The sequence below is a fragment of the Mollisia scopiformis genome, assembly GCF_001500285.1.
Source record: "Mollisia scopiformis unplaced genomic scaffold LY89scaffold_1, whole genome shotgun sequence".
Taxonomy (NCBI): Eukaryota; Fungi; Ascomycota; class Leotiomycetes; order Helotiales; family Mollisiaceae; genus Mollisia; species Mollisia scopiformis.
This window is the reverse complement of record NW_017263581.1, coordinates 270,002-291,849: the sequence shown is the minus strand read 5'-3', so window position 1 is coordinate 291,849 and position 21,848 is coordinate 270,002. Positions and strand designations below refer to the sequence as shown.

Genomic DNA, 21,848 nt, shown 5'->3' with positions numbered 1-21,848 from the left:
CAGGGAGGTGCATCCCCCTGATAGGTACAACGCCAGTCCCTCTCAGCGCATGAAGAACAAGGCTGTTGCAATGTTTTCCTTCGTAGGAAGTTTTTTCAAATGAAATTAGATGCTCCGGAAGTTCGAACTCGCGTCCGACAATCGCAGGTATCGATGGCATCCTTACGATTGGAGATTGAGAAGTAGGTGGAGGTGCAATCATCAACACCTCGGGCTGCGGAAGTGTAGTCACATCGTGGGCGATGACCGAGGATGACGAGGCCCGATTGGTGATAGCCGGCGTGTTCGAAATGGTGTTTTGATATGTAGAGAACTTTGATGTGCTATCGCTAGCCTTTGCTGGGTCCAACTTCTGACGCTTTTTGGGCGGACTCCTCTCCTTCATTGATATGGTGAGGCTAGGATCAAGAAACCTAGCATGGAATGAGATAAAGTTCAACACAGACATGAATGGGCGCACTTTAATAGCTCTTCTCAAGTCGATCGACAGCATGCGAGTTCTCGTCCCCTTTCATCCTCCAGGGACGCACTCTGTGTTGCTGTTACTAGAAGGCTCTTGGCTCTGCCTGATAGCTCTTTCCTTTTTACCCTGCAGGAGACGATGTTTTTGCCAATTATGTAGTAGTTGGTGTGGAGTGTAATGCTTGATTCTTTGATCAAAGCTTGGAGAATAAGCGCGAAGCAGGCAAGGCGGTAGAGCTCCAAGGTCAACTTTCATGCTTTTGACTGCAAGTTGAAAGGAATGTAAAGTACCTAAATGCTTGTCAAAAGTTAACGGGAGCTTCGTCAACTAGTAAGATCGATTTATTTCTCTAAGTATTAGTGTCACGGGGATCGGGCGGAAGTATTTTATTATTATTTCAATGACTTGTAAAGTACAATACTTGCAGCACAGATCTGTGCACAAATCTAGTTTTGGGAGGTCGAGACTTCAGAGAAAGAACTCAAGTTGTTGAATCATTTCTTCATGTCCAATTGCCAGCGCAACGTCATGATTCTTGTTACCAGACCCCTCCTCCTTCATTAGCCTACCTCAAAGAATGTATACTGGAAGGGACGGCCGTGTACCAAATAAAAAGACAAAAGGTTCATCTGATTCCAATCTGTTGTATCTCATCATGATGAAGCTCCATACTACCATTACCTCAAAGGTTCAGGCCGCTTGGCTAGGCCCTTACCGGTCAGAAAGATTCAGATCGAAGTTGGCGGATTTTGCCAGTGGTTTAGCTATCTTTCCTTCATGAAATAACATGAGTCGATATATGAATTTTCCTTGCGGGGTACACATGGTGCTTCCGGAGCGGGTAGTCGTGGTCGTTTGGTTGCGGCGAATTCAGAAAACATTTCTTTCAATCTGGTAACACTGACCCCGAGCAACTGAGACTCTGAGAGCCATAATAACGAGATTCGGACACACTTGCACTTCGATATAATCAACACAATTGAAAAAACTTGGGCAATATCTCCCTACTACTAGGTAGCTAACTCAAGCGAAACATTAAGCACCACCGCCGCGCACGCAACTAACTTCGAAATCAAATCCATAACACACACAGTCTGGCTCAAGGCTGTTGCCGCTCACGTTCCTTGATGCCTTCGTTATGGAAAGATCAAAATGCCCCCAAAACCAATTCTCACCACGTCCGTACCCAAAGCCCGGAGCGACGAAATCAAGATCCCCATCATCCCTATCTCTCCTGGTGTATTTTCTCCCACTTCTACATTCTTACACACTGTAACCTCGTCTATCGCAAGGGTCGCAAGGCGGGCTTCCCCCAATTGAAATGAACGCGCAAGCGGCACCATCTTTTGATTCTCTTACACACATTGCACATGGACCTAAGGGCGTGCTTGGAGTGGGCTGAGCAGCTGAGGCTCGACCGCTTCGCTTGGGTCGTCGACGTCGACGGCGGGCATTGGTTTCTTGTTCTTCAACTGGCTGATCTGGATGTGCAGCGTCGATGACTTCGTTCGTGCCTTCGATATGCTCGTCTGAAGCCACGGTTTGAGCATCTCTGGCTGCTTCGTTCGTGAGAGGGTCGGCAGCGTCTTGGGCAGTGACTTGTTCGGCTTCTTCATTCTGTTGAGCTGGCTGGGTGGTCTCCTCCGTTGCCAAGTCGATTTCTTCGAAAGTGGCTGTCAGGTCCTCTCCATTGTCACCAGGAGCAACCCCATTAGCCTCCCCATCATCAGCTCTATCACCATCGTCATTCGTTGTACCTCCCTCTACCTCAGTAAGTAGAATATCTTCCCGTTGTCCCAGACACCGTAGCCCACTTCTGCCCTGAATGCGGCAGAGCTCGCACGGCACTTCTCCGTTCCTTGAAGAAGAACATAGCTTCTTCACCAATCTGCAAAATTGACATGGGAAGAAACCACCCGCGCGGGATGGTCTAGCTTCAAGCGTTGGAGCAGTCGGTGGTTTTCCGGGAGGATTGTTGGAGACTTGTGGCTTGTGCTTCGTAGATTTACCTTTCCCACCATACGCCACAGGATCATACGAGAGGATACTGGTGGGCAAGATCGGCTCGAGGACAATGTTGCGAGTTGAGAAGGCGAATAGGTCTCGAAATGAGTTGCCTAAAATGATACTAGACAAGCTGCTGAATCCACTAGGAGTAATGAGGTTGGAACGGGGTTGCGGGTACGGAGACCCAACTCGAAGTCTTGGAATGGCAAGTGGCATCATATCTCTGGAATTAGGGCGCTCCACAACGAGGGCGATGCAGATGGTCGGCATTCCCGCCATCCTGGATGTCGTTGATATCCAAGATCATGAGATAAACTCTGGTGGAAATGACCTCTTAAATACGTCCAGGCCTCTCAGATCACATTACTCTATTGAGCATACTTATCCCATCAAAGAGCTGTCTCCCACAATAGATACAACGAGCGCTGAAAGGTCTTTTCTGATGATGAAAAAGAGATGCATTGATAATCAGAACCAAAATGGAACAAAGCAATTCAAATAGTAGCAGACACAGATGTAGACATAGACATATCCACCGAGCAAACCCACGGAGTAAAGCTGGCAGACTGTTCAGTGCATCTTGCTCAATATCATTATCTTGAAAGTGTGATTGGCTCTACAGCATCTGAATAGAATCCTTTAATTGCTGATGGTAAGACAACGACATATAAGATCAAGAACCGGTCAAAGAGACGAAGCTTGGAGTGTACCTCATTCAATCACCATGGTAGCTTTCGTTCCAGCCAGTATAGTCTGGGAAGTATCGATCATGGATCCTTTGAGCATACTCTTTGATGACTGGAAAAGTCCTCACTACCCTCTGAGAAACGGGAGCCCTGCATGGACTGTTAATACAGCTCATTTACCTTCGCTAAGGAATGATACTCACGCAAAGCATATCAATGCACCAATGATGAAACCGTAGAGCACCGCATCAGCTTCTGATGGTCCATCACCCCCCAATACCCAGAAACACTTCGCATCCTCCTTTGACCCTGCCGATTTCTTTCTAGAGTCAACAAGAAGGGCTTCGATGTTTGCCCAGATATTCTCTCGGAAGCCAGCAATTTCCTGACCAGAAAATCGGCCTGAACCTTGTCCATATAAGGTTGTCATTGTTTTCCTGTATGCAAGTAGTCCCACGATGATCCGTATGGGGTATGGGATAGAGGATAGAGAGTGGTCTCGCATTGCGTAGTAGTTCTCGTGCCACTTTTCGTAGCCCTGATGCAGTTATGTTAGCAATGCAAATATTTCTAAGACATAGAGTTGGAGGCAATTGACCTGGTAGAAATACAGCTTATCTTCCAACAAGGCTCTTAATGCCATGTCGTGCGCTCTTTCCACGGGTCCTAGCTTCGCGTTGAGATCAGGTAGCAAGCCGTCATTCACCAATCTCTCAATAATCTGAGAGGAGTCTCCAATCAGTTCCGGATCCGAGCCCTTTTGAGATAGCTCGATATACGGAATCTTGCCCTTTGGGGCTGTCCTTGGCGACCCCGCTGTTTGTTTGTATGAAAGTCCAGCAAATCGCATTCGTGCTTCGACTTTGGTGACAAAAGGGGACCACACATAGCTTGATTCATTCCAGCCGCGATGAAGCAATATGCTGGGCGCTAAATAGGTGGTTGAAGCCATCGTGTGGTATTGTTTGATTCGAGGCACGCGACGCGTAGAGGGGTAGACGTAGCTTTGAGAAGGAGTGCTTAGACTCGAATTGACCCTAAGAGAGTAAGTGCTGTGGGATTAGAAGTGTAGCAAGTATTGTGACACCGGAGGAGCACGCATTCTTATATCTTCTCTTCTCTTAGAGGAGCTGAATGAGCGTTGGATCTGGACTGGAGATTTCGCGTTTCCGAAGTCCGCAGGTGGGCGATTCCGAGAAAATCGCAGGTGTGTGACTAGTGAATCTGGAGATTAGTTATCTTCAACATAGACTACAGCCTTCTACGTACATTCACAGATGCTCACAGGCGCGACACGAGAGGCAGAATTCGTCAAGTATTGCTTCCCAAGTACCAATTCTCATATTGCAGATAATGGAGCTTCCACTGAGTCGATCCCTAGCAAGTTTCAACGCAACTTCACCCCACATTTATCACAGACTCTGCTTGGAGCCGTGATTTCCAGCAACCAGCAATCAGCGGCAGAGCTAGGTGCACAGAGACAGCTATACAAAAAGACATGCATACGGTCAAATTTCCGATCGTGTCTGCTTCCTGTTGTGCTGCCAACAGAAGTTCTCCGTGGCCGCAGTTGCAACTTGCAACGAGTGCCGAAGTTTTTCAGATCATGTTCACGAACCGAAGTTCTGGCTCCGCAGAGGAGACGCTCTGCACAAGTTGAGCTATCCTTGGCTTGTAATTTGCAATTTCGAAAAGACGCTGATGCTCGTTGACTATGGTCTTCACTTCTCTTCGAGTGATTGCTCACGCCTCCAGATGTTATCAAGAAAGGCTTGAGTAGATCTCCCTCACGTTTTTCAAAATAAAAATTAATTATATATCAATACACATTATCTACAGAATCTATTCCAAGAACTTATGAGCGAAGCATCGAAAGACCTCGTTTTCCTCGATTTGGAATAATCTGCTTCAATGCTGGTACTTGAGGTATGTCGATGCGTTGCACTTAATGAAAGGCTTGCCGTGCATAGTCAAGTCATGCAAATCAGCTCTGAACAGTGTTCCCAGAGATTCGCACATCAAAGACCTGCCAAAGGAGGGTCAAGAAGTTCATTGTAAGCATGGAAGAGTCCACTGAGATCTATGAGAGATGCAGCTTAATTATTCCCATACCTTCATCCAGTCATCAATATCTCAGATCATATCTCCCAAGTCATTGCTCTAGCTCTACGAGAAGTTGATATGATATCTCATATGTCAAATGTCCCCGTTTTGTCGTCATCTATTGGACTTTTCACTCACCTCCTCCAACGCCGTTCGTCAAATCTTCCAAAGCCCAGCAATTGAACTCAAGCAAGTGGAGGATATCAGCCTTTTCCGGTGCACAGGATCTAATTTCTGCAGTGAGACTTCTCCAACCAAACTGCGAATGGCAAACTTCTCGAATCCAACAAGTGTGTTCTGTGGCCAAATCAATCAGCCAACATTACGAGGGTTCGGGTCGTCAATCCACAACCTCGGAGCTTATAGCCTGTAGCGGGCTTGGCCCAGTAGACGTTACGGTACAGGGCAGGGTTCTGACTACGCGACACGATTGCATATCCTCATATTTATGGTTGCCATCTACCTTTCCAACCCAACATTATTGAGGCAGATTGGGAGCCTCTATTTACCCACCCATTCTTTTGGATTCTCTGCCTCCTCTCGTGCTTGGACTTAAGTAGTCGGAACTCGTCTTTTGTTCTGCGCGACAAGCAAAAAGCATGGCGGCCTTACAGTCGATAAGTTCCTACCCACTTGCGGTGTCTCTGTCCCTCGTCCTTGCAACATTGCTCTCGTATGGCTTCACTCGCCTCTACCATGCACGAATGATCGTGAGCAACTTGAAGAAACAAGGCCTGGTACTTGTCCTTACTCGCTTTCCTGTGTCCTACTGACTGAATCCAGCCTGTTGCACCCGGCCATAATTTCCTCTTTGGCCACCTTCTCCTACTCAAAAAGTACTCTGAGAAATTGCCCAAAGATGCACATTATCAGTACATAATTGGCGACATCTATAGTGATCATTTCCAGAAAGAAGGCGCCTTCTATATCGATCTATGGCCTATGTCTGGGCTGTGCTTTGTCGTCATCTCCCCACAAGTCGCTACTGCTGTACAATAGAACCCAAAACTGGCGATAGAGAGACCTCGTCTACTCCCGCGCTTCTTCAAACCTATTGCAGGAGGACCTAATCTATTTGATATGCGGGAGGCGGAATGGAGACCTTGGCGTTCAGTATTCAGTAAAGGGTTCAGTACTGAACATTTTCTGAGCTTGGTTCCGGGCATGGTGAAAGAGACTATGGTCTATGCGCAGACATTCAGAGATCTAGCTGAGAAGGGTGAGATGTTTTCCCTGGATACGATATCATTACGGTCTATGATGGATGTGATCGGTAGAACCATCCTGTAAGTTTCGCTTCCATTGCCAACTCTCCAACTGACAGGTTTAGGAACGCAGAGCTTGGAGCTCAGAACGGATATAATACGCTCGCGGACTCCATGATATCCCAGATCCGCTGACATCAACCCAGCGCAGAAACCAACCCTTTTGGGTCACTGAACGTAGCTCGTTGGTATATGGAGTGGCGAAATGGGAGAAGGATGGACAAGTACATTGGTGACGAGTTAGATCGACGATACGCGGAGTTCAAAGCGGACAGCGACAACTCTCGCACCAAGGCCGTTATGGACATCATCCTTCAAGCCTATATGGGGGACGGTAAGACCAAACCAGAAAGGTTGGACCCCGAATTTCGTGCTTTCGCAATCAGACAAATCCGCCTATTCGTATTCGTGGGACACGATTCGACATCCAGCACAATATGCTACATTCTGCATCTTCTGTCTCAACATCCCGATGCGTTAAACAAGATCCGCGCCGAGCACGATGGTGTGTTTGGGAAGAATCTCAAGGTTGTATCAGACATGCTCATTTCGCAACCGCACCTCACAAACGACCTGCCATACACCACTGCGGTTATCAAAGAGACTCTCCGCCTTTTCCCTCCAGCTTCCTGTTCACGCCAAGGCAAGCCCGACGTAAGCATTCCTACAGACTCTGGTGCACTCTGTCCTATGGATGACGCTTTCGTCTTCATCATTCACGTCGCCATGCAACGTGCTCCAGCCTATTGGGTTCGCGCTGCCGAATTCCTCCCAGAATGCTTCCTGGTCGAGCCAGGCCATGAATTATTTCCTGTCAAGGGCGCATGGCGGCCCTTCGAACACGGACCTAGGAACTGTATCGCGCAAGGTCTGGTGATGATTGAGCTGAAAGTCATTCTTGTACATTTGGTCAGGGAATTCGAGTTCAAGGACGCTTATGAGGAATGGGATACGATAAATGGGAGGACCGATCTCAGACAGGTGTATGGTGACAGAGCATTTCAAATTGAAGAAGGGTCGGCTCATTCAAGTGACCACTATCCATGTCGAGTTACTTTGAGAAAATAGGAACATGAAGGAGTATATGAGAGGACAGGGTAGCGTTAATGAAGACTTTTAGAGTAAGATTTTTGACTAGTTCTATCTACCATCACCACAATCATTCAGATTGCAAAACCTCCTGCTCCTCTAACGGCCATTTCTCCAAGACTGCCGATCCACCTATGAAGCTAAACTTCACCACAACAGACCTCTCATTATTCAGTGCCAACTCATAATCCCCAGGATAGAGCACCCTATCTCCATTCTCATCAACCCTAGCCAAAGCTCCTAATGGTATTGGGATATTCAGTGTAGACGAGTTTTGGGGAGTAATCGTAGCCAAACGATCGAATCCCACGAGCCATTTGTTTGGGTACGGCGCTGGGCCGGCATTGGTGGTGTTGGCAAAGATCATGGCTGTGTAGGGTGAAGCAGTTGTTCCAGTATTCGTCACCTCTGCTGTGAAGTTGACGAATGGAACTTGTTCGATGTAGGCATATCCAGGGTGAGCCGCGGATGCCAAAGTTCCGAGATCAAATGTGTTACTAGCATTACTAGAAGTTGCAGTCTCGTCAAAGGTGGTGTAGAAGAGCCCGTCGCCAAATTGATATACTGGGGTTCCGCTGTACCAGATGTAGGTCTGTCCAGGGTTTGATCCGTTGGGACGTAGACCCATATCAAGAAAGGAAAATTGCTCAGCATAGTCTGCAGGATATTGTGTTGTAACCAAACGACCAGCTGGAGCACGAGTGCCGGTGAGAATGTCTACTATGGCAGCACCTCCCGATTGACCCGCTGCTCAACAGGTTAGCATAGTGAAGAAGAGACAGGAGGAGTTCAGGGTGGAAAAATGACGTACGGTAGCCGCCCCAAATAAGGGACCCAACATTGGTGTTGTTCTTGATTGAGGAGGAGTCAACCTGACCGCCTCCCATTTGAAGAACAATCAAAGGCTTTCCAACTTCACTCAATTGAGAGATGAGATCTAATTGATTGCCTGGCCATGTCAAGGCTTGACGATCTAATCCCTCGGCCTCAATTGTGTTGTCAATTCCACCTATATAAACGATTGCATCGGAACTGTTCGCAGCCGTAAGAGCATCCGAAAAGCCCTCCGTCGAATCACCAGAAATATTTGTGCCCAGTGCAAAATTGATCTGTAGTCCGGTAGCTTCAAAAGCAGCCAGAGGACTGGTCAAGTAAGGCGCGTTTCCATAATAGTTACCCTGCATCTGAGTAGTTGCGTTCGCCCATGGACCAATCAGAGCTATGCTTTTCACCGTGCTGGCTAGGGGAAGAGTTCCGTCGTTTTTGAGCAACACAATTCCCCCAACCGCGGCTTCATATGAAACGTTCCACGAGTCTGTGGTTTCTACATCACTCCAAGTGAGGTTGCTGTACACACTCGTTGAATGATCAAAGTAGCCGGCACGCATGAGAGATGTGTAGAGGCGAGTGACCGACTTTTCAATGTCGTTCCGAGAGAGCTCTCCGGAAGCGAGGGACTCATTCAAATAAAATGGATACGTTTGGCCACAGTCAATGTCCGTTCCGGCCAGCATAGAATCGGCGGAGGCCACAGATACATTATTTGCGTAGAGATGAGGGTTGAAAACGTTATAGATTGCGTCACAATCAGACGAAACGTAGCCCTGGTCAGCAAAGCCCCACGAGTCGCGCAATAAAGTCTGGAGGAAGAATGAGTTGGAGCAGCTGGGTACTCCGTTCACGGCATTGTACGAGCACATGATACTGTGAGCCTTAGCGTAACGGGCAGCGGCTAGGAATTGAGGTGTGTAATAGTCCGAGAGATCCTGCTGGGAGATACTGACATCGTTCCCCAAACGCGAGTGGTTATTCCAATTTTCTATATCATATCCAGCAAAGTGCTTTGGTGTGGCAATGATCTTGAGATGCTCGGGATCAACGCCGCCTTGGAGGCCAGTAATGTATTCGTATGCATAGGCCGCAGATAGAAAAGAAGCATCTTCTCCTGGAGTTTCTTGGCCACGACCCCAAATGGGAGCGCGGAAGCCGTTGATATTGGGAGCGTAACTGTCCAAGCCGTAACGACCGTCGTTGTTGAAGGCGCGAGCCTGAGTCGAAATTATCGAGCCAATTTGATTGATCAAGCTGCGATTGAGCCCTGCAATCGAGAGGATGGGCTGGGGGAAGGACGTGGCCCAGTTCCACTCTCCCGAATCACTCATATTGTTATGGGCAAGCCCATGCAATGACTCGCTCCAGACTTGGTAATTGGGAAGGCCCAATCGAGGAACACCGGGAGCATTGTTTTGAGTGTTGACGATCAATTCTTCAAGTGTGAAGAGTGAGATCAGCGCTTGGGCTCGCTCATAATAACTCGCTGAGGTGTCGCATGCTGTAGTGTTGCTCAGAGGCCCTGCCTGGCAATCAGGAAAGCCAGATAACAATGGGGTAACCACTGTCTGCTCGTACAGACTTGGCTGAGGTTCAGTATCGTAGTCCACATAACTACTGTTGTCTTGTGCTGCTGTAAGTGCTGGTGCAAGTGATGCAAGTACTGCAAGGACTTTGGTGATTCTGAAATGAGCCATTATGGAAGGTTGATTGATGTCGGCGAGTCTGCTCCTCCCACCAATACACCATCAATTATTCTGAAGACCATCACGACCATTTTATTGTTCCTGCAAGCTCCCACTGGGGAGCCTCCCAGTCGAAAACCCCGCGTCGACCCCTCATAGGAAGTCCCCCATGGTGGCGCTCATCCCCGCGCCGATTCCGCAGCGAGCGGCAACCTTTAACCCGAAGCAGTGATCGGTGAGGTCGATCTGGTTGACTTCTCGAGACCAAACCCCATTCTTTTTGTTTTCTGGAGATGCGATCTCTGAGTCGGAAACTAAAAGCGGCTGATCTTGAGGCGTAATAATGCCGAACGACCTGTGGGGAAACTTCCGATTAGCCTAAATTAACACTCCGTCAAGCTTTTATCATCCGCACCAATCATATTTCACACGCTTGAGACGAGACCCAGCACCAGCCAGAAATATCACACTTGAACACTTATCAAAAACAAGATTGCAATTACTTAAGCAAACGAAAAGTTTTTGCATACTCATGATCTACGAAACCATTTGATCAGTAAGACTTACACAGACCCGTCTTGATTTTTGTGATGGATGACATACCTAATGCAGCTAACTAGTACTTATAAAAGTGATAAAAGAACGATTTGTCTAGTAATAACAAAATTAGAGTTTATTGTATGGCGTATTGAACTCTTCTTACTCAGCTACTTATTGTCAATTTGTCAGCCACCTAGATTCGTACTCCACAATCCAGTACTACTCACCCTACCTTCATGCCAATGTAGAGTAATAGATGCATGAGTAGGTGAGGATGAGGCTAAAAATGAGGAGTAGTGAGTGGACAAGAAGTCAAAAAAGCATCATACTCGCATTGAAAACGTTGAAGTCCAGCAAATTGAAGGAGAGAAGTGTTTTAGCAACACTTCAATTTCTCTCACTCCTTTACGACCTCCTTGCCTCCACACTTTCCATTATTTCTTATTTACTCATTACCCAGTACAAAAGAACTGAAATTAGCACCAGTGAGGTGGGCAATCGCTTTCGTTTTCACTCGCCAATAGCTATCGTACCTGCCATCCAATCGAGTCCAAATGAGACAGCCACATCCTCATGCGGCCTGCTTATTCACACTTCTTTTTCTCAATAGATTCACTTTAAAAAGGATCCATACTTTCATTTGCATCATTTGCACATTTCTGTTTCGCAAATCTTCATCTCTTTTAGTTTTATAGAAAGTTCAAGACCATTTCAAGATATCAAAGATGGCTTCCAACGCACCTGGACAGTGTTGCATAGAAGGTGTCAAGCATGAGTGCGTGATTTGAGCTCAATATTGCGACTCCAAAGTTGGTCACTAACTTTCCTACCTACAGAGGTGCTACCAAAGGTTCCATGATCAAAGTTAGAGGATTTGATGCCTACATCGTTGCCCCCACTGGCAGCATCGTCCACAAAAACACAGCTATCCTCTACTTGCCCGATTACTATAGTATATACACCAACGCCCAGCTAATTGCTGATCAATTTGCGGCAAACGGTTACTACACCATCGTCCCTGATGTCTTCTGCGGCGATGACTTCGGCAAGACCCCCAAAGGTCCCGACTTTGCCCTCGTTCCTTGGCTTCAAAGCAAGCACGCGCCTAAGGATGTCGAGCCCGTGGTAGATGCTGCCCTACAGCATTTAGCGGAGGAGGGATACACGAAGATCGGCTCAGTCGGATACTGCTTCGGAGCTAAATACACCATTCGCTATTTAGCCAAGGGACGTGGCGTCTCTGTCGGATACGTCGCACATCCGTCATTTGTCGACGAGGACGAACTCAGGGCCATCACTGGCCCTCTCAGCATCACTGCAGCAGAGACGGATGAGATTTTCCCTTCTGAAAAGCGTCAGAAGAGTGAGAAAATTCTTCGTGAGATCAAAGTTCCTTTCCAGATCAACCTTTACAGTGGGGTCTCGCATGGCTTTTCGGTTCGTCCGGATCTTTCTGTCAGGATTGAGAAGTTTTCTAAAGAGGCTGCTTTCTTTCAGGCTGTTCAGTGGTTCAATGAGTACTTGGTATAGCCATGGCGGCGTGAAAATAATGGGTTGAACTTATGCTGAGCATGCATCGACTGTAGCTATTGGAGGAGCTGGGTTGCAGGATCAATAGCATCTTTCCAAGAAATCCGATTTCAATAACCAAGGACACCCGAATGAGAGAATCCAAGCTCTCTTTGATAGTCGCAATGAGCTGCTAAGAGAAAATGATTCACAGAAGCAACTGAATTCACGTGAGCCGAAGTCGGCCTAAGCGAGCCCCTGAACAGACGCGCCTATGTCTGGCCAAAATCTACCTAGATTGCATCCCAATACAGAGAGTGAAGCGAACACACAGAAATTATAAGAGAATCTCCTAGCTCCAGGTAAAAAGACCTACCGCTCGGTGCAGCTTTCCTCGAGATCTAGTACGTGCTCGTAAGTGAAGCTCATTTTTTGACCTCGCTTAAAAAGTAAACAAACTTTTTTAAAAAAAACTTCCAACCATCCATGTAAGAGAACAAAATATAGGATCGAGAAACAAAAACTCGGATCCCACCTGTCGATTAGGGGAGATCGTAGAAAACTTGCTCGGTGTCGGGTGCAGTTTTTGAAGTCGCGTTATGGCGTATTTCGTTATGGCGTGACTAAGTCCATCTGGTTGCTGTCAACTGAGCTAACAGTATATTAGCAACCTTTGGTTTTCCGGACTTAGTGACATGAAATTTGCTTATTTAAATCTATAAGGTAAAGCTCAGATTAGCGAATCAAGTGTAAGGAGAAGCGGGTGACTGACGTCGGTCTAGCGCGATTGTGTTTCTTGTGCATGCTTGATCCCACCTAGACGAGGCTACAATCCAAGAATCAATGCATTCAAAGACTAATCTCAATCTATGATCTTCTACTCCAGACCTGCAAATTGCATACTCCATCTTTCCTTACCCTTTCGGCCCCAATCTGGGACCGATTCATCACCACCGGCTCGTTCCGTCTTTTCACCGTTGCTTCCATTTTCGTCAGCCTTCTTAGATCGAGAGCCGGCTGTACCATCTTTTGGCTCTTCACGTTGGTCTGTCGCATCGAATCCATCTCCTCCAACATTCTCTGCGCTGCCACCTTCGTTGCTGTTCTCTCCCAGTCTACACGAGCCAGAGCCACTCACATCACCGCCAACGGCACCAACAATACTTCCTGCTACAACACCAACTCCTGACCCGCCGATTCCAACACTATGGATGGCAAATTGGCTCCCATCTGGAACAGGAGCCTCTCCCCTACATTGTGCAACTGTGTATCCTCTCTTCTAGCACGGCTTACAGGCTGGGCTTCCGCGGCAATTGCTATTACCAGGGTTGGCGTGACACGGTGGGCAAGTGGGTACATTCCTAACAAGTTGTTCTCTAAGAGGTGGAGTAGGGGTAGGACGAAGTGTGATGGTCTGGATGTTCGGAATCGTTACGCTTGCGGAGCTAGATGCCGCAGACGAGGGTTGACCGGTAGCATCTGGGTGTTCAGAAGCTGCTCTGGAATTGGGGATGGTTGCAACAGATCTCGGATCTGGCTCGGTATTCAAATAGGTGGACTCAATACCATGGTCTTGGCTCGATTCCTCAAGGCTGTTTGTTGGTTGGGTAGTACCGTCATTTGAAGTATTCTCTGGACCACGACCAACATGCTCAACATCCCGATGACCCGGCTCAGAACCACTAGACTTCCTCACTGGACTAATGCAAGGAGGGAGGGTTAGGTCTGGGATTTCCTTTGGCGAAGCGTCCGAGATGATGAATTTCTTGTCTTCACTCATGATGATCGAAGCGTTGTCGAGACCGGCTTGTAGAACGCCAGGTCTGATGGAAACCCACCTGATTAAGTACTCAGGACCGTGAAAGGGAATTCATACAGAAATCGGTGGTCCAGGTTTGGATGTGACATCCTAATTCCAGTCTCGAACTCTTGATGCCAGAGTTGTCCGGGATAGTTTTTAAGCATTGTGCTACAATTCCGGCAGGTGTTCTCTTTGGATCGTTGTTTGTCAAGTTTACCATCGTTGTCAACAATCCTCTACTTATGTTTATATCTATCGTTTCCTTCTTCTCCCTTTCTCCTCACACAAACAACCATCCCCTTATCCTCTTCATCATATCACAATCCGTCCTCCACTCAACTCTAACTGGATACTCTCTCAAGGTCTCTAGTTTGCGGTGAGAAATTTTTGCGTTCCGGAGGGGGGAGTTTTTATACCCACAAGGTTCTGGTGCTCTAGCCACAAGAGCGCTCCAGAACGTCATAGAGCATTGATTCACCCTTTTCAAATCTGAACTAAAATCCATGCGGACTTTCGTGACTTAACCCACAGCATATAAAACAGCCTTCCATACTCTTGCAAAATGTTAACTTATAGTAAGGGAACAAAAATCAGAATTCAAGTCCCTGGTTCTAGCCGGATTTGTCTCGGTGCAGCGCCGCCTATCCCTTGTATTGATTTTCATTTGACATAAAATGGAAAAGGAGAACTCTATTCTTTTGGGATGGAAAAAAAGTTATTGTCGAAGATATTGTTGTTGCCAACTAAGAGAAATTTAGGCATAAGACGTTTTTCTTTAGAACTGATGTCCTGGTGAACAATTTTTCTTCTCGCATCTTTCATCTAATCAGATGTTCTACCTGTCAATGAAGGGAAGAAGAAGTTGACAATAACAACCCTCAGATCCAATGACAATTACGCCCCGGCACATTCTGCTTACATCTTTTATCACCCAACAATGAGCCTCATCTAAAAGTAGCCAACTGTGTAAGGAATCGCAACGCCGGACGGATCCCGGTGCTTCCATTTGCCGATAGCTTGTATCGTAGTCTCTCATGGTCATAAAAGAAGAGAAAAGTCGTCTTTTATGTCCCCTCCGGCGCCATTCGGAGCTCGGAGCTAAAAAGTTGCGTGATTCACGTCAACATAGGACAAGTGAATTCACTTCAACGTGAAGAGCAAAATCTAGCTTGGTCTCAGACGGGCCACAGCAAAGTTATTAGGCGCCAAGGTATAAATTATCCGGGTCGGCCTTTGTCTTCCCGTTCATAACAAGATGCAAAGAAGGAAGAAACACACTATCATTGACCCAGGTGATCTTTGAAAAGCTTTCAAGCTCCTGAGATGTTTGATTTGCCCAGCTTATTCATCAATGAAATTATGATTATTTTGTGACCAAGGTCAATATTGTTGTCAAGTAATAGGTTGCTGTCAAGACCTCCTCCTGAGAGGAGATACAATCCCTACTTGAGAATTGCAGGCAGTCAGTGGACTGTAGCACTAGCTGAAGAAGTGAGAGTGCATCAGGCTACCATGGACGTTGGGTATGATGGCAATGTATATGCTCATATGAAGTGATCAGAGTTGTGATGAAGGACTCGACAATTCACAAAAGTACAGACATTCACATAGTAAAAATGTTCTAGGGCACTCCCCGAAAATCACCAAATTCAATGATGTAAGTCAAAATCATGCACTGAAACCATATTCTTAGATCCAAATGACACCATTGGAATGCATTCATTGAGACCATCGTGTGTAGATACCCTGTACAACCGGTTATGTGAGAAAGAGAAGAGCTGGGTATCCGTCACATGCAAACGCTGAAATGCAACAACAAGCCACCCTAATATTAAGCCTCCTTGACGATCAAATTGTCAGATGCTTTTACGCGCTGGGCCCATTCTCTGCAATACTCGTCAGCTTTTCTACCATAGTCAAGGGAAGATTACTTACGTCCAACTCCCATCATACAATCTCCGCCTGCTCTCATGACCATATCCTGCTTCACTCAATGCTGCATCAATTACTGCTGCCGTAACACCTGTACCACAGCTGTTGATAATCGGCCTATTTGGATCAACTCCCTTACTCTCAAAGATCTTCCGTAATTGGTCTCCTGGCAAGATCGTCTTCTTAAACGGGTCCAATAAATCGGATACTGGGACTGATATACTGCCTGGCATATGTCCTGAGGACAAACCAGGTCTTGGCTCTGGATCCTTTCCAAGCCATCTTCCGTGTGACCTTGCATCCAATATTTGTACACCTTCTGAACCTTCTTTGTTGACGTCCTTAGCTATTTCTCTCACTTCCTCAAAGTCAATTACTTTGCTAGCTTGAAATTCGGGTATTGGATAGACGCAAGTATCCACGTCCCAGAACTCCCCACTTTCGGTGGGATATCCTTCCTCTACCCAGAGCTTAAAGTTGTTCAGAACATGTACAGAATCATGTCCGAATGCCTTCAATGTCCATCCCACTCTTGGAGCACTGAATATGCCTAACTCCTGTGAGTCATACACCACCACTGTATCATCTCTCTTTATGCCAAGCCCGCTCATGGCTTTTGCGAAGTCGGACGCTGTAGGGAGCATATGTGGGTAAGGAGAGTGTTTGTCGATGACCTTGTCAAGATCGAAGAATCGAGCAGTTGGGATACGCTTCTCGCGGAAGGTTTGTAAGCCATTGCGGCCGTCGTTGGGGAGGAACCAAGAAGCGCAGACGGGGACCGTTCTCGGAGCTGTAGATATCTTGCTAGGAGAGTTCTTTTTCAATGCTGCTTGGAGCTCGGTAGGGGTGACGAGGTAGGAGGAAAGAGAGCGAGAGGAAGCCATATTGAACGATGTGCGAAGAGTTTGAGGACGACATCGTGAGAAGTGGAGAGGAATGTAAGCTCTTCTGGAGAGCACCGCAGCTACCGCCATGGCGTGCTAAAGAATCCTGGCTATTATCGAGCGTGCATGGAAGAAGTGGAGATGATTGTCGCAAGACCTCATGAATTATTTGCGAAGCTGCAAGAGTCCACGATAAACTCAGAAAACAAATGAAAATTGCCTCGAAAGAGGGGTTGGCGATTAATTGAGGTGGAGGTTGCACTGGTGAGCAATTCAATCTGGTGGTTGGTTCTGATAAGAGAAGGTGAGCACGTGAAAGCCGTGTCTCCGGCGCGGCGATTTTGCTTGGCGGCGCGTGGGAACGAAAGTCAACAACACCACTTGAACAATTCATCCCAGAACGACAACCCTTTCGTCCCTTGAGTTTCACCATATCACGATACTCGAAATCGAAGCGATAATAATTGAAGGATCCGAAATGAAGGTCAAGATTATCAAATGGAACTCGGTAGCTACGTGGCGATGGAAAATTGCATACGACGATGTTTGCGGAATCTGTCAAGTGCATTTTGATGGCACATGTCCAACATGCAAATACCCAGGAGATGACTGCAGTCTGCGTAAGTCTCTCTCCTCCGAACAATGATCTCAGAAGCTGACTTGGACTTCAGTCTCTGGCAAATGCGGGCATAACTTCCATATGGTTGGTGACAACGTAACACGACGCAAGACGAAAGAAACTGATATATCATAGCATTGCATTGTGGAGTGGATTAAGCAAGAGTCTTCGAAGGGGCAATGTCCAATGTGCAGGCAGAGTATGTTTGCTGAATCATAAATGTAACCTGTGCTGACTTTGGAATAGAATTCGAGTGGAAGGACAACCCCGCTTTAGCAGCTCCAACTCCGGCATAAGACTAGGATGAGATATGAGTAGGATTAATTGAGACTGGAATCCATGGATCTATATGCAAACGGCGTTGGGCGCATACAAGATACCCTGGGATGTGATTGGAAGGTGGATATCCTGTATGGAGAGTTCTGGGCGAGATCAATGATACTCCCAACCGCTCTTCAAATGGTGCATGTTGTACTTCAGAAACAGCTTGCAATCGAAACATCATATCACTGGTACGCAATATGACCGAGATTGGATCTTTGTATGCTTTGCAACCTTCTGACATATTAGACAGCAATCGGTATCGGTCATGGTATCTCGAGATGTAGCCTGGCGTAATGTCTGCCGAAGTCTCTTTTCGCAAAGTATTACCAGTATGCATGTTAACATAAGATGTTCTTCCAGGAGTCGCAAACAAAATCTTTTACTGAACTCAGACATGGAGCTGTTGACCTTCAGCCTGACAAAGTCCAACGCCAGAAGAGACTTTCTAGCGACACCCAATGTCCTTCAGTGCGACACAGTTTTTTTTACCAATCATATTCCTTCTATTAGTTCGTTGTCCTCGAGACCTTCCCTGCACGTCTCACGGCGTGGAAACGATGCAGAGGCAAACATCCCTGTTCTCACGGTCACCAAGACCAGAACCAAGGTCCAATGTTTCGAACCGGCCTCGCGCACTCATTGTTATTCACAACCTCAACCGTGATTCCAACTTGGTACTCCGTTCTCCAACAGCAGATTTCTCGAGGCAAATGCTTACGAACTTCCACAAAACCGCGTCCTCTACTCTGAATCTCTTGGAATTAAACCTCGCGCTACTCCACCTCAAACTCCAATCTCACCATGACACCAACTGATGATCCGAATTGGGAATGTTGCAAAGTAGCCCTCCTAATTCCCAAGTCTCAATATCAACTGACAAATAACTCCAGTGTACAAAGCAACATTCCATTGTCTGGAAGACATGCTTCAATCCAGTATCTCGAATCCGGAATCATTTAGATCCATGTGGGCATCATAAATGTGGAGAATGCATACGATTTCCTATCCCGAACAAGGACTGGGAAAATCAGCATGATGCTAAGCTTCGAAGCGTCTGATTAGACTCGCAGGTGGTTCACGGATGGGATGAGATTTGTGAGTGGTTGAGGCAAGTAGTATTCAAAAGCTAAGATCAACACAGCTCCCTGAATACATCTAGTCTGCAGAGAGAAAATAATCTCGAAGATGACCTTTTCCATCCAGGTAATCCTACTGTCATTTTCATAAACGTATCAACACTTTCTTGTATTCCGACACTCCCCTCGCCTGCAAGTGCAGCTTAAGGAAACGCTTCAGAGCCAATTCTGTAATACTATTCATTACTTCTCCAGCTCGAAAGTTTCCCGGCTCCAACCAAACCACTTCTTCGTGCGTTTTCCAATAGAGAGTAACATCACATGATCGATCGTTGCCTGTGGGTGTGGACGATGAATGGTTATGCTACCTTGTCTGTACCATTTACAGCCAATAGTAGGCTGGAAAGTGACAGCAGAGTCGCCATTCTGTCGCGATGTAAATTTTACTTTCGACATTGCGTCGACGAAAGACGTCCAAGGCGGGCACTGGTTGCCTTGGATCTGATTTGGAAACAGGCGCATGAGTATATCGTACGCTGACTTCTTCACTAGTACTTTCACAGCGCTGCATTCCCGAGTGTCATCAAGGCCGAGCGCATCCATGTCATCCGCGATAGCAGACGGAATTCCACGAGTCTTTCCCTTGGCCTTGGTATCTCCGGTTGGCTTGATGTCGTTCGGTGTAGACCCCCATTCTGTTTGGCTTTCGAAAGTTGCAGTTTCCTTTCCAGACTTCTGGGAGCGAGATTGTGTAGTGATTGATGGGACTTTGACAGGCTCGACCATACCTTGTCCATGCACCAACGTACTCTTTTTGGGCTTCTGCAGCTGGACCGTGGTGGATTTGGTCGCAGCAGATTTCGTCAAGTGCTTCTTCCTCTCGGCTTCGACCAATGCCATGTGAGATGGATGAAAATCGGCGCTGATCAGACTCATGTCGTATTCGATATCATCAGCCTTGAAATCTGCCTTTCGCAACTTTCCCGTGTGTTGTAAACGAAGCTCGTCCCAAAAAATACGAAGCTTCTGGAGCGGAGAACCTTTCGATAAGGATGGCTGATCCATGAACCGTACCAATAATCTTCCCAGCAAACCCCAGTCCATACCAATCTCTTGTAATGAGCTCTCCCTGAGAACGAGCCCCCATTTGTCACCAACTCCCTCCTTCATCAAACCTTTTCTCATGTATCGCCATTCGAGGCCTTTGGCTTTGAATTCCAATTCCGCGATATTGCTCTGCGTTGCACGAGGACGATGTGATCGGAGCATATCATGCATCTCATTAAAGGCTGCCAGGTCGGGACAATTTTCTGTACAGCGTCTCATCCACCCTTGATCGCTCACTGGGCGAGCAGTCTTCGAGATGTTTTTCAAGGAATTCAAAATATCGAGAGTGATCGAGGACTCCTGGAGAATTTGGATTGGTTGCTAAGCAGCTAATAACCCAGTTGAGGGGGTCCTTGAAGTATTGTTCTGCATCAGCTACGGCGACATCCGTTCTTTTGCATTTGAGGCGCTGCACAATCTTGGTGGGATCTGAAAAATCGAAGTCCCACAAGTGTTGGAATCCGGGTCGGTGAGGTAGCGTAATTTGGATATGTCGAGACAGCGTGTCAAGCAGCTCGATAATCAATGCTTCCAAGGCTCTGAGCCTGTTTGCATATGGCTTGGGCAAATTGTAGCTGTGGCCTGGTGTAATCCGACTTTCAAATTTTGACCGAATCATTTTGAGCTTCGAGACTTCTTCATCGATCCAGCCCCAGTGTCTAGCACTCCAACAATCGAAGTCCAGGTCCATGGCACAGATGCTGTATGGGTCTGTTGCGCATTTGTCATACTTTGCCTCCAAAATCAACTTTGTGTAGCGCTGCATATACGCTGGATCGGTTTGCAGCTGGGACAAGTGATCCTGGGCAAGAGCAAATCGAGTCTGACTAATAATGGATAGCCTGTCGATGTCGAATACTGGAGTAGGATGTAGAGGTAGTTGGTGCTCGACAATGTGTCCTGTCCAAGCTTTGTGGCAGGAAGTCCCAAGCCTTTAGCAAGAGCAGTATCATTGATCAAGCACTTACTGAGAGCATCGAACATACCCCGAAGAAAGCTTAGCAGCTGGTGCTGCGCTGCCAGTATGAGGTGAGCGCGTGGAAATCCAACAGTCTCCCAACTATGTACAGCACTCTCGTCCCAAGGAACAAGTTTTCCAAATTGGGGACCAAGCATAGTAACACTGTTTCTATTGAAATAAACATCGAGAGTACCGGAAGTCCAGCCGAAGTCAAGCATGCGATTGTCGAATGAGGCAAGTTCTGCAGGACTGAAGTTGCTTCGGTGTTGGAACAAGTCTAGAAGCGGGGAAGGGTGTTCCTTCAATGCTTGCAGATTGATGTATGGAAGCAAGTGGATGTTGCGATAATCCTTCCTACAGTCGATGCTGTGGTTTGCATACCGGAACTTGTGTCCCAAGACAGGTTCCATCCATTTATTCTCATACATTTTTGGATCGACTCTCTTCATTACCGTCTCCCGTTGGCTGTCTTTCAACTCCTCCCATCTCTTCCTGATACTGGGTCCTTTGAGAGCCAATTGACTTTGGAGGTATTCACGATTACCGTCGATGTCTGCCACCAATTTTCTGCAAGTATTCTTCGCCTCGATGTCGTTCAAGATCTTTTTGTACATCATACCAGGCCATTGTTGGTCTGTAATGGATCGGAACTGCTTTATGCACTCTTTGCGCTCAGGCTTGCACGGCGCCATTTGAGGAGGTGGTATTATGAAACCGGAAGGACGAGCGGGTGCCATTCCAGAGCTCGAAGGATCACACACATTCTTTGGTGCATACATTCTATATCATCATCAGTGTATAATTCTAGACTTTTGGAAAAATTCTTTGTCACCTGGCAATAATTGCGTTGTATCGCATTGACAGAATCAAGACAATTTGCGGAATTACGCAGACAAGAATTGTCAGAATATGGCGCTTGTCAATACCACAACAGCCTCGTGGCGCTAAACCACGTGCACCGACATC

General features: G+C 46.9%; 9 protein-coding genes across 9 annotated transcripts; 3 read left to right on the top strand and 6 right to left on the bottom strand.

Moving 5' to 3' along the window:
- Positions 1-1,726: 1,726 nt before the first annotated feature.
- Positions 1,727-2,749, bottom strand: LY89DRAFT_726835 (uncharacterized protein; the record flags this gene model as incomplete). Its single annotated transcript, XM_018219088.1, has 1 exon — positions 1,727-2,749. One exon carries the CDS (start codon positions 2,747-2,749, stop codon positions 1,727-1,729), a length of 1,023 nt encoding a protein of 340 aa, XP_018078130.1.
- Positions 2,750-3,185: 436 nt separating this feature from the next.
- LY89DRAFT_572539 (uncharacterized protein) lies at positions 3,186-4,108 on the bottom strand (the record flags this gene model as incomplete). Its single annotated transcript, XM_018208645.1, has 3 exons — positions 3,186-3,306; positions 3,360-3,694; positions 3,755-4,108. The coding sequence occupies 3 exons, from the start codon at positions 4,106-4,108 to the stop codon at positions 3,186-3,188; spliced, it is 810 nt and encodes a 269-aa protein (XP_018078129.1).
- Positions 4,109-5,858: 1,750 nt separating this feature from the next.
- LY89DRAFT_692714 (sterigmatocystin biosynthesis P450 monooxygenase StcS) lies at positions 5,859-7,592 on the top strand (the record flags this gene model as incomplete). The annotated part of the gene is made up of 4 exons (XM_018216586.1): positions 5,859-5,996; positions 6,043-6,222; positions 6,259-6,545; positions 6,671-7,592. The coding sequence occupies 4 exons, from the start codon at positions 5,859-5,861 to the stop codon at positions 7,590-7,592; spliced, it is 1,527 nt and encodes a 508-aa protein (XP_018078128.1).
- A 69-nt stretch (positions 7,593-7,661) lies between these two features.
- Positions 7,662-10,422, bottom strand: LY89DRAFT_679094 (xylan 1,4-beta-xylosidase Talaromyces emersonii). The gene is made up of 2 exons (XM_018213805.1): positions 8,425-10,422; positions 7,662-8,360 (listed from the first exon to the last, which is right to left on the bottom strand). Exons 1-2 carry the CDS (start codon positions 10,139-10,141, stop codon positions 7,684-7,686), a joined length of 2,394 nt encoding a protein of 797 aa, XP_018078127.1. The 5' UTR covers positions 10,142-10,422; the 3' UTR covers positions 7,662-7,683.
- A 972-nt stretch (positions 10,423-11,394) lies between these two features.
- On the top strand, positions 11,395-12,199 carry LY89DRAFT_633457 (alpha/beta-hydrolase; the record flags this gene model as incomplete). The annotated part of the gene is made up of 2 exons (XM_018211343.1): positions 11,395-11,444; positions 11,506-12,199. The coding sequence occupies 2 exons, from the start codon at positions 11,395-11,397 to the stop codon at positions 12,197-12,199; spliced, it is 744 nt and encodes a 247-aa protein (XP_018078126.1).
- Positions 12,200-13,055: 856 nt separating this feature from the next.
- Positions 13,056-13,958, bottom strand: LY89DRAFT_662572 (uncharacterized protein; the record flags this gene model as incomplete). The annotated part of the gene is made up of 2 exons (XM_018212654.1): positions 13,056-13,441; positions 13,472-13,958. The coding sequence occupies 2 exons, from the start codon at positions 13,956-13,958 to the stop codon at positions 13,056-13,058; spliced, it is 873 nt and encodes a 290-aa protein (XP_018078125.1).
- Positions 13,959-15,810: 1,852 nt separating this feature from the next.
- LY89DRAFT_662571 (putative thiosulfate sulfurtransferase TUM1) lies at positions 15,811-16,795 on the bottom strand (the record flags this gene model as incomplete). Its single annotated transcript, XM_018212653.1, has 2 exons — positions 15,811-15,865; positions 15,915-16,795. The coding sequence occupies 2 exons, from the start codon at positions 16,793-16,795 to the stop codon at positions 15,811-15,813; spliced, it is 936 nt and encodes a 311-aa protein (XP_018078124.1).
- A 478-nt stretch (positions 16,796-17,273) lies between these two features.
- Positions 17,274-17,710, top strand: LY89DRAFT_726828 (RING/U-box; the record flags this gene model as incomplete). The annotated part of the gene is made up of 4 exons (XM_018219087.1): positions 17,274-17,415; positions 17,467-17,498; positions 17,550-17,613; positions 17,661-17,710. 4 exons carry the CDS (start codon positions 17,274-17,276, stop codon positions 17,708-17,710), a joined length of 288 nt encoding a protein of 95 aa, XP_018078123.1.
- A 1,347-nt stretch (positions 17,711-19,057) lies between these two features.
- On the bottom strand, positions 19,058-21,661 carry LY89DRAFT_712776 (uncharacterized protein; the record flags this gene model as incomplete). The annotated part of the gene is made up of 3 exons (XM_018218001.1): positions 19,058-20,124; positions 20,159-20,779; positions 20,890-21,661. 3 exons carry the CDS (start codon positions 21,659-21,661, stop codon positions 19,058-19,060), a joined length of 2,460 nt encoding a protein of 819 aa, XP_018078122.1.
- Between the last annotated feature and the right edge of the window lie 187 nt (positions 21,662-21,848).

Bases quoted from the DNA above. Each gene is read 5' to 3' on its own strand.
- LY89DRAFT_679094 (XM_018213805.1), bottom strand. From the start codon at position 10,141: ATGGCTCATTTCAGAATCACCAAAGTCCTTGCAGTACTTGCATCACTT. The intron at 8,361-8,424 runs GTACGTCATTTT...CCTGTTGAGCAG, and splicing joins CCTTATTTGGGGCGGCTACC to CGGGTCAATCGGGAGGTGCT.